Source organism: Colobus angolensis, unplaced genomic scaffold (genome assembly GCF_000951035.1).
Source record: "Colobus angolensis palliatus isolate OR3802 unplaced genomic scaffold, Cang.pa_1.0 Scaffold78, whole genome shotgun sequence".
NCBI classification, from domain to species: Eukaryota; Metazoa; Chordata; class Mammalia; order Primates; family Cercopithecidae; genus Colobus; species Colobus angolensis.
The window spans coordinates 3,778,532-3,789,846 of record NW_012121598.1 but is presented as its reverse complement, the minus strand read 5'-3'; the positions used below and the strand labels follow the sequence as shown (position 1 = coordinate 3,789,846).

Sequence of the window (11,315 nt, the reverse complement as noted above, 5' to 3'; positions counted from 1 at the left end):
TCTTTATACAGTCCACCCAGTTTTGTCCATTCTTCTAAGCAGGTTGCATACTTTCCTATATTTGGTCTTTCCTTGTACAAGAGTTTCTCTTCCAACATGACAGGAGGGCTCTGCTGTTCACTTGCAAAGGATTTTTTCCCAAGTTTTCAACCCTCAGCTTATCTCCTCTCTTCTCCATGAAAACTTTTCTGGTCACTGTTGCATAGAGGTCTCTTCCTCTCCTCTGAACATCTAGAACTCCCATTCTCTGTTGGTTTAGTACTTATTGCCTTACATTGTTAGTTTCCTTTTTTTTCTTTTTTGGTGTACAGAGTTAAAAATATACTAGACATTAACTGTGATCCTGTATTCTCTTTCAACGGAAAGCAAATCCCAGGCTGAGCAAATGGGAGAAGCTGAGAGAAGGGGAAATAACTCTACCTAATAAGGGGCTGGTGGGCCTGCAGGGTAGACTGAAGAATCTTAGGGCAGAGGCCAGGGGCAGAGAGGAGAACCATGGCGAGCACAGGTGTAGGGGTGGATTTGAAAGATTTGGAGATGGGAAAATTAAGGTCTGAGGGAGACATGGGGTTTCTATAGTAAAGAGAGAAAATTGTGCTGTGCGTGGTGTGGCACAATCTTCCCTTCACATCTCATGAGAGTCCTTCAGTAATGACTTAACGTTACGTTTTACTGAAGATCATGTCAGATGTTTTCTCATTAAGTCAGATTCTGTTTCTTTGTGATATGACACTGTATGGAGATGGGCTTTCGGGTGAGAACAAGAAGGGCTAACTCCACACACACACACACACACACACACACACATACACACTTTACACTTCTCGGTATTCCATGTGATGCCAAGCCGTACCACGAGTAGAAGGAGATGTTTGTCCTTGGTGTCTTAGACCTTTGTACCCCTCTTCACCCAATTCCCATAGACCTGTCACAGTCTCCAGTGGTTCTCCCAGCGAGATTCATGTATTCCAGTGACTATGCAAGGAGATCAGTTAGGGTATGGGAAGAAAATAAAATGAAAAAAACATATATGCACAGGCACCTGTACACACACAAAATTATCCTTTAAAATTTGTTTTTTGGGGGATATGTTTTACAATATGCATGCAAAGTAGAATTGCCATATAATAAATACTGCTTTGCAATTACAGCACTAGAATTGTAAATATTCTTTAAAAGGATCTAATTCATGGATTTCCATACCTTGTTATATTTCAAGAGAACTGGACACTTTAAAGATACAGATTCCTAGACTCCACGTCAGACCTACTGAATCACCATTGGGTGAATGTTAGGGGCAGGAATCTGAAGTTTAACAAGCTCCTTGGTTTATCCTGAAACAGCCACCTGTGGCTCTGCCTTTCACTGAAATCAAACTCCCTCATTTTCCTAAAGAGAAAAAGGAGGACCCTAGAAGTAAAGTGACTTTCTGAGACCACAGCAGATGGGTAGCAAAGCCCAGACAGGACCATAGTCTTCTGTCTTCTAATTCCGTGCTTGTTCCATCCCTATTTATGTGGTTGATTTTCAAACTCTGGGCAGAGTTTTCCAGCATTTCCCAGACTCTTCATTCTCCTATTCTATCACTCTGGACACTTCCCCAAGTTTTTTTTTTAATCTGTGGAAAGATATCCAGTATGATGTCATTAATATTGTTGCTAGCAGAATCATGCAGAAATTGAGAAATTTCAAGCTGTAGCACAAATGGCTTGAGTTCCAGATGGAACTCGAAGGGAACAAATTTTAAGACTACTAAATCATACCAACTGTGATTGAAAAATACAAAAAGCATTCAAGCTTTTGAGGATGAGGGAAACACAAATGAAGGACCTTTGTTAAACCCTTTTGCAAGCATAGATGAGTGAGAACATGGTGGTCCTAATAATTAAAATAGAGAATTTAGGGGAAGAAACAAGTTTAGGGAGTTTGCTGACATATTAGTTATCTCTTTCTGTGTAACAAATAACTTCAACATTTAGTGGCTTCAAACACTACACATTTGTTATCTCATTGTTTCTGTGTCACAAATGAGGCACTGCTTAGCTGGATGCCTCGGGCTGAACGTTTCTCATGGCTGAATCAAGGTGTTGGCTGGGGTTGCAGTCTCATCTGAAGACTCCCAAGCTTGCTTGTGTGATTATTATTAATAGCAGAGTTCAGTTCATCAAGGGTGGTTTGGACTGTGGGCCTTAGTCCGTCACTGACTGTGTCAGTTCCTCTCACAGGGCCTCCCTGCAGGGCAGCTCACAACGTGACAGCTGGCTTCCATCAGCGTGGGCAGGCAGGAGGGCAAGAAAGGGCAAGCAAGACAGGCTCCTGAGTCTTTGTGTAACTTCATATTGGAGGTGACATCCCATGGCCTCTGCCATACTCCATCTGCTAGAAGAGAATCACTAGGTCCAGGCCATGCTCAAGGGGAGGGGATTACCCCTGGGCATGAGTACCCAGACAGGGGATCTTTGGAGGCCTTCGTCGTGGCTGCTACCACAGTTGAGTCTGAACGCCTGTGGGAGGACTAGGTGGAGGCATCCAGCAGGAACTTGGACATCTGAACTTGAAGCTCTGGGGAAATGTCTGGGCTGCAGATTCAGATTTGGGAGTTATTAGTATGTCATGAGCAAGGGGTGAAATCATGGGAACAGATCAAGTCAGCCAGGAAAAACATTTTTTTAGGTATCCAGTAATTACTAGTATGCACTAATTACTAACTTTTTAGAGAAAATTCAGATCTAGAGTGAAAACAAAAACAGATATAGGAAAACAGAAACGTCACTAACCAAAGCTACTTGTTACTCATAACTTCATCAAGACTTTCAGATTCGCCATGAATATTTGGGTTAGGGCAGGTGGCATTTTCTGGTATCATTAGAATACTAAGATCCTGAAGAAAAAGTGCATTCTTTAAAAAATTTATTTAAGTAGGTGACCAAATGAAACGTGGAAAATCTCTGGATGGAGAAAAATAAGGTCTAGTTTGCCTTTCATCAGGTTTAAACCAGAGATCGGATGGATCTTCTGTTTTCTACAAGTTTTGGGTTGTGGATATTATTAACATTCATATAATATGATTAATCGTCATTTAAAGACTGACTCCTACAGGCTCACAATACCCCTCCTCTTTGTAAACACATGGCCCGGGGTGTGTCACAGAAACCTTGGAGAGCTAGAAGTATGTCACCGTGAAGGATGGTGACACACCCTGCATGTCCCCTTTGGCCCATAATCTTCCCTCCCTTTGTGCCTTGCACTCATGCTCATCACTTCCGCCTGGAATGTTCTCCCCATGTAGCCAAATCCCACCCTCCCTTCAAGGCGATCCTCAAATCCCATTTCTTCCATTAAGTCTTCTGATTGGACCACCCCAACCCCACCTCACCCCACCTCTCTCCTCTGTGGATCCCTGTCTTGGTGCCAGCCACTTTGGAGAGTTGTGCCCAAGCCAGGTTCTGTGCTGGCCTTTTTCTTTAACTCCAGAAGTTGGTAAACTACGGCTGCACAGAGCAAATCTGCCCCCACCCCCTGTTTCTCTATGACCTGCAGGCTATGAATAGTTACTACACTTTTAAATTGATGAAAATGATCAAATGAAGAAGATTTCATTACACATGAAAATTATATGAAATTCAAGTTTCAGTGTCCATAGACAGATTTTTATTTTTGTCAGTAAAATGCGTGTGGAAATTTGTTTTCTTTTGCCTTACGGTTCATGAAGTTTAAAGTATTTGTTAGCTGTCTGTCACTTTATAGAAATTTGCTGACCTCTGCTATAAGCACTCGTTTTCGCCCTCCTGAGAGAGAGCAGACTGCAGGATGGGCACATTTTGGTGGCTTCTGTAGCGTCTCCCATAGTCTGCAACACAAGATTGGTGTTTGGTAACACTTGTTGAATGGAGCTAAGAGAGAATGTTTTTAATTTGTGATGGATAAAATGTTATGTCCTTTCCTGCTGTCCAGGCCTCCGCTTTATTCGCCTCTGCTGTTGGGCTGGTATCTGTTATGTCTGGTAGAAAAAATGACAGGGAATACCAGGGTGGGTCACAGAACTCATGGAAAACACAAGTGAAATGAAGTCTGGGAACCAGAGCTTTTGTTTTGGGTGGAGAGCAACTGTTTGCTTTGGGGGATTGAGGTAATGAAAGTTATTTCAATAACATAATTCAACAGTTGTACATGCTTTCTGCCAGAAAGATGGCTAGGCAGACCTCACCCAGGGACCCCATCCACAAAATGCAAAGGTTAAACACTCAAATGCTGAACAAATTCTCCTCCCTGTTGAGCAGAAGATAAAACTATACATCCACCAGAGTTACAACTATGAAAAATGCACCATATGGACAAAGATGAGAGGCAAAATGAGAAAACTAAAAGAGGGTGGTTGGGATTATGAAAAACTACCTAAAAAAATCTTTTAGTTAAGTAGTTAAAATATTTCTAATAAATAAATTTTCTGAAGAATCATGAAAATGAAAACAATTCTCATTTTTTCTAGCATGTATAAATTTTTACCTTTTTTTAAACTCTCACCTTTTGCCCTCACAACACTAGAATTTTATATTGAAGTGGGAATTGCTCAGGATTCTTAGTATAACACACAAGCACAAACGTATGCAAATTTTTCCTAAAACAAAGGTTTATTTATGTCATTTTAAACTGTTCTTTCTTAAGCCTGCATTATATTTTTGTAACTACAAAATTCCAAAATGGTAAGAACACTACTAACTTAGCACAGTACCTGCACTAAGCAAAGGCTTAGTTCATGATAGTTGTTGCTGTAAGGACCTCCTGCTATGCTCTAGCCCCTGTGATTCTTAGGGGGCAGAAATGGCATCCCTACACCAGTGAAGCCTCAGCTTCCAGCACAGTGTTTGGTTTTTAATCAAAATTGGCTACACAAATAAACGAACTAAACAATCAAGAAAAGGAAATGGCACATACATAGAGGTACTATCTATGCTAGCAATCAGGCAACTGAATTCCACCTTCAGCTCTTTAAAACTAAGACCCATTCATTCATATCCTCTCCTGAGTGGGAGTGATGGGACAACTGAGGCACAATGAGGCAATATCACACACCAGGGCTCTGTCAGTTGCTGGAAAAGTTGAAGCCTTTCTTTAACCCAGAGAATGATGAGGAAGAATGGCATGAGGTTTTAAGGTTGCCATCACATCACCAACTAGAAAAGTTCATTCAACAAATATTTATGGAGCATCCATTTTGTACAAGAAATTGTCCTATATTATGAGGGAACTAGAAGCTGAAGCAGAGAGGCAGAGACTTGTCTATGGCAGCTCTCTTGATCTCTTCATTTCCTGGAGTGATCTTGGTGATCCTGGAATCTTGCATGGATCTTGTAGCATGGAATAAATGAGGCTCTCAAGTAAGATGCAATGTAGGCATTGAGGCATTGCTCTCAAGTAAGGCAGCAGTGAAACTCAAGGGATGAAGTCTTAGCTTCCAAGAAGACACAAGAGAAGTGTTGTGGATACTGGAACAGACTCCCATTTGCATCAACCCTAGATCTTGACTGAGATTTTGTAGCCACAAATGAGGTAGCAGGGATGACATGAAAAGTTTCCTTGATTTGTCAAAGGCTTGGTTTTAATTACAGCTCTGCCTCTCCTCTTGGTTTTATGAATTTGAGCAAGTTTCTTAACTCTTCTGAATGTGAGTTTATTCATCTCTAAAATTGAGAAAAATTATTTTCCATTATGAAGTTTTAATTATTTATATATTCCTACATAATAGACCACCCTAATAAATAAGTAGCTTAAAGCAATGATCTATTTATTCTGTGGGTTAACTGGGCAGTTGTGCTGGTCTGCTGGGCTCACATATGTGACTACATTTAGTTGGTGGCTCAGGAAGAGTCTTGATGTAGCTGAGAGAGTTGGGGCTGTATCTCTTCACATTGTCTTTCATCCTGGACTTCTTGAAGGCCTGTCCATCTCAGGGCAACATCTAATAGGGTAAAAGAGGAAGCTGCAAGATTTTTTAAGGCCTAGCTTTGGAAGTCATACAATGTTACTTCTATGATATTCTACTGGTAAAAGAAAAATACAAAGCCAACTCAGATTCAAAGAATTGAGAAATAGACTCTACTTCTTGATGGAAGAAGATAAGAAATATTGTGGCTATGTTTTTCAATCTACCAAAAGTTGTGGTAAAGATTAAACATGATTATGTATGTGAACGTATGATTTTTCTATATATATATATATATAAGTAAGTAGGGGTGCTGGCAGGTAGGAGACATACATGAAATATATATAAATAAAAAAAAAAACAAAAAACACTAAAAAAAAGAAGCCAATTTTTGAAGATATAGTTGGTTGTATCATGAGTGATCTATTTGCACTATCAATGGCAGGAACTGGGGCTACATGAAAGTCTAGTTAGCTTTTTGTGAAGCCATGATTTAGTTTGCAAAGGAAGACCGAGAAGCTGATTTTAGAGTATGCTTCTTCCAAGTAAAGCTTGAAAATGCTTTATTTCAGTAAGCTCTAAACATCTTCAAAGTTCCTGAGATGGTGTAATGAACATCTGGATTTTTTTTTTTTTTTGTCCCTGACAAGCATTAATGCCCTTCAATTTTTGGTGCATGACCAAAATAGTGTTTTGCCCATCTTTTATAGATGAACCACTTTCCCGTGGCATGCAATCTTGTTCTGCTATCCATCGAGATACTCCATCATCCTTTGGCCAGGATTGTGCCCAAGTTCCCTAAATAGCTACGTCAAAAGGACCCTGTCCTTTGAATTTGAACTCTAAGAGGGGTGGAAAAAGATCAAAATGGTTGGAATTGATTTACTCACATGACATCAGCCTGAAGAGGTTCTCTGCTTACCATTATCCCAGAACTGTACTACTCCCCATTTTATCACAAAGTCAAGTTCAGTGAGCCATCTCATAACCTGATAATACTTAAAAGGTCTTTTTTTTTTTTTTTGCTTAAATTTTCCATAACTAGTTTTCTTGCTTGTAGACAAAGAACCTTTGCTGGCACAGATATTTATACAAGAGGTATAAAATGATGAGAGTGGCTTGAAGCTAAAAATGCCACAAGATTTCAATTGATCAAACAATAAACAAAGTATTTGTGTTTTGTCATAGTTTTCAGGACACTAGCAAGTTTCCTTGAATAAGGAATGTCACCTTGTCTTTAATATCATACAGCTAGGGGGAGTAAGTACAATGGCTATAGAAAAAATATATATATTTAGGTTGGCGCAAAAGTAATTGTGGTTTCGCTAGTACTTTTAAATGGCAAAAACTGCAATTACTTTTGTGTCAACCTAATAGTTCACGATAGCAACAGAGGAAATATCCCTAATGGTCAGTCCTGACATGGCGCTTGGCATATAGTAGGCATACTGTAATCATGTATTAAAATTAATTAACTATTCAGTGAATGACTCAGTTAGTAAGTGCAATGATGTTAGAACAAGAGAGATGGGCATGAGCTAAAACACCTATGAACAAGAAGGAATTTGAGCAGGGTTTCTTAGGGTGAATAGAATTCTTTGAAATAAGGAGATGGAAGCAAGGAATTGTAGCCCATGGACTTAATTTGCAAACAGCGCAAAACAACCTATTATGTAAAAAAAAAAAAAAAAGTCTGTGATAGGTTTAGGGAGAGTTGGGTCCTCAGTCATCTGGCATCAAGAAAATCTTATTGCAAAGACATAGATTTTTATTATTCGTTACTGAATTTTGACATAAGTCGCATGCTACTCTAATATAAGTTGATTGCCTAGATAGTGGGAATATTTCTTGTATATTTAAAAATGCATTTACTTTTAAGTAATCAAGTTCCCCCTGCCTCCCCTTCCCTGCAGATCTTCCACCATTGTGGTTAGAACATGAGACTTATTGCTCAAAGAGGGGAGTATATGGCTTGGAGCTGCCATCCAATATGAAGAAAGAATCTTTCCTTTATTGGAAAAAGAGGCCAGTGAATAAAGAGGAGGTTACGGGGAAAGCAAAGGCCAGATAAAAGCGTTTAATCCAAATCCCTCCCTTTGAGGTGAAACCCTGGAAGGTAGTTTGAGTTAGAAGTAATAGAAATGTCCAGAAATGTTGGAAGAGGAGACTTGCAGGGCACTGGATTTGGCCTTTACTTCCTGGGCAGAAGCCTTAGAAAAGGCTTGCGTTTGGATGCTGCTGTCCAACATGTCACTGAGTGTAAGATTCTGAGAGAGAGAGGGCACAGCATGTCTTGCATGCTGCTGGAGTACAGGGAAAGCACGCAGTTTCCAGATGCCCCTGTAGGTGCAGAGCAGCCCGGAAAACTGGTGGGCAGGGCAAGGCCTTTCTGGATGTCCAACAGCCCTGCTTTCTCCTGATCCATGGTCCCTCTGCTCAGATCCTTTTCCCAGTGTGAATTCCCTCCTTACATCTCCCTACCCAGGGAGCTTTAAAAAATATCCATGTGAAGGATCCACTACAGACTACTCAAATCAGAAACTCTGGGTGTTGGGGCCTGGTGTCAGAATTTATTTATTTATTTATTTAGGCAGAGTTTTGCTCTGTTGTGCCCAGGCTGTTGTGCTCAGGCTGTAGTGCAGTGGCACAATCTCCATTCACTGCAACCTCTACCTCTCGGGTTCAAGCGATTCTAGTGCCTCAGCCTCCTGAGTAGCAAGATTTACAGGCATGCACCACCACACCTGGCTAATTTTTATATTTTTAGTAGAGACAGGGTTTCACGATGTTGGTCGGGCTGCTCTTGAACTACTGGCCTAAAGTGATCCACATGCCTTGGCCTCCCAGGCATGAGCCACCACGCCCGTCCTGGTGTCAGAATTTTTTTTTAAGCCTCTCATTATTTTACTGCATAGCCAGGGTTGAGAACTGCTATCCTAAGTAGAGTCTAGTTATGTTTTAGACGTAAGTTAAATATCATTTCCTCAGGGATCCCTTTCCTGATCAGCCCTAGCCTAGGTCAAGTCCCCTTGTTATATATCCTCCAAGCAAGCACCCAGTACTTATCCTGTCTGGTGCTCAACAATTGGACCATTATTTGTTTGAAGTGTGCCTTTCCTTGTTGACTACCTGCTGTGTGAGGGGAGACACCTTTCTGCCTTGTTCACTAAATTGTTGAAGTAGCCGGGTTCAAATTGTTGAACCTGCCTTGTTAAAAATTGTTGAAGTGTAGTTCAACAATGCACTAAGTGGTACGCAGTTCGTGCTCAGTAAAAACATCTTGAATGAATGATCTCCTTTACTCAGCCAGGAGTGTGTGACCAAGGCTGTCATTCATGCTGCTAAGAGACCTTTTGCAGGTGAGACTTAAAGTAGATCACATACATACTTAGAGGATTACGGCTTTAGATCAGCTCATAGTTCCCACAGTTTTACTGTTTCATCTTCATGTATCATAGCAGTTCAGCATGCCCATCATCACCATTATAACCCTGTGTGGCGGACACTACAAGTCCCATCTTATAATTGGAAAGAAGTTGAATAACTTGCCCAGGTCTCTCTACCCTACTCTCTGGGCCCCTTTACAAACGATTACAAATAAGGAAAATCCCTTTCAACAGGATACATTCCCAGCGTACCTCTTTGTGCTGAGCTTTTATTTTTGGCTCGACAGCAGGCTGGTGGCCGCTTGCAGGGGATTTTCTGGGGGTCTCCAGTTACAGCAGCCAGGACCCAGTGTGCGACTTCCGGCCTTCCTAAACTGTCAGAGGGTGCAGGCATCATCGGGCATTATCCATATAAGGATGCCACAAATACTATACCTTTCAAAGCCACTAAATTCACTGTGCCGTGCATATCCTGGGGAGAGGCAGCTGTGTGTGTGGGAGGGCGAGGGGACGGGGAGGGTGTAAGTAGAGTCCTCCAGATGAACCCCAATCTTAATCTGGGCTGGGCAAGAGGACCATCCCTTCACCGCTCCCATCCTAAATCCTAGGTTCCAACATTTACAGGCCCCTGGGTTGGACACCGACTTAGAGCATCCTGGATTCAGGCCTGGATGGCTTGAATTGAGCCTCAGAAGCGCCGCGTCTGGAGTGGGCTCTCGACAACTCGGGGCAAGTGGGGGCGGCAGAGCCCTCTCCTCGGTCGGCACAGCAGTCCCTGCCTGCGACGCGCCCAGTCTTAGCCTCATGGCCTCCGGCGTCTGCTGAGTGTCCGGCGGGAGAGGCGCAGGGAGCGCGCTACCGGGAGGCGCGGGCAGCGGGGACTGGTCTCCTCTCGGGCCAGGGCCTCCGGGACAGGCGTCTCCAGCGCGCATTCTTGGCGCAGGTGGAACAACTTTCTGCTGCGGCAGGGCTTCCCCGATCACGGGAGAGGCTAATCTCGGATCTAGACCTCCCAGCCGCAGAGCGGGCTAAAACCGCTACTCCACCTCTTCCCATTTCTCTCCTCCCCACCTCAAGACAAAAAGTCCCAGGCCGGGCAGGACCTGATCACCTCTGCCTCCTCCCACTGCGCTAATCCTGCGAGCGAGAGGCCCCGCGCCGAGGCGGAGGCTGGCAAAGGGGAGTGGAAAGGGAGGATGGATGGGGCCGGGGGGTGGGGTGGTGATGAGGGGGATGAAGGAGGGGGTGTCATTTTCTTTTTCTTTCTTTTTTTAAAAAAAGTATTTCTCTCGCGAGAAACCGCTGCGCGGACGATACTTGAAGAGGTGGGGAAAGGAGGGGGCCGCGGGAGCCGCGGCAGAGACAGTGGGTGCCACAAGCGGACAGGCGGCCACAGCTGGGACAGCTGCGAGCGGAGCGGAGCAGTGGCTGTAGCGGCCACGACTGGGAGCAGCCGCCGCCGCCTCCTCAGGAGTCGGAGCCGCCGCTTCTCCAGTGGGTGCAGCCTGGGTCTCGACGGGGGTCGGGCGGCCACCGGGGCTGGAGCTGCGGCCACGGAGGCTTTTGCGTTTGCGCCGCGCCGCGCCGAGGGCAGGGACAGGGACTGGGGTGAGGGGCTGTCCCGGAACGTCCACAGCTGGCGCTGGCCCTCCCCTGCCTGACAGCTTCCTGGCCCGGGGCTCTTGGTGCCGCGCTCCGCGTCAGATGTTCGGGGGGCGGTGGCAGCGCCCGGAGTCGGCGGGGACTGCGCGGCGGGCTTCCAGCCTGGCGGAGAGGGCAGGCTGAGGAGTGGGGCGTTTAGAGCGCGCATCGCGCGCAATTCGTGCCACTAAAAAAATAAACCCAGAGAGCTCGCCCGGGACTTAGGACCTTTGGGGACATGGGTACTTTGCGCTGCGCTCTTCTGGCGGGGCCCGGGAGGCCGAGGGATTGGCCGGGGCTGCTGCCGCCGGGGGCCTGGGCTTTCCAGCCAGCTGTGGACCAAACCGTCTTCCCTTACCCAAATT

General features: G+C 44.3%; 1 protein-coding gene across 1 annotated transcript; it reads right to left on the bottom strand.

Moving 5' to 3' along the window:
• Window positions 1-4,617: 4,617 nt before the first annotated feature.
• Window positions 4,618-10,420, bottom strand: LOC105502184. The gene is made up of 2 exons (XM_011928576.1): window positions 9,562-10,420; window positions 4,618-5,681 (listed from the first exon to the last, which is right to left on the bottom strand). Exon 1 carries the CDS (start codon window positions 10,239-10,241, stop codon window positions 9,687-9,689), a length of 555 nt encoding a protein of 184 aa, XP_011783966.1. The 5' UTR covers window positions 10,242-10,420; the 3' UTR covers window positions 4,618-5,681; window positions 9,562-9,686.
• Window positions 10,421-11,315: the final 895 nt, after the last annotated feature.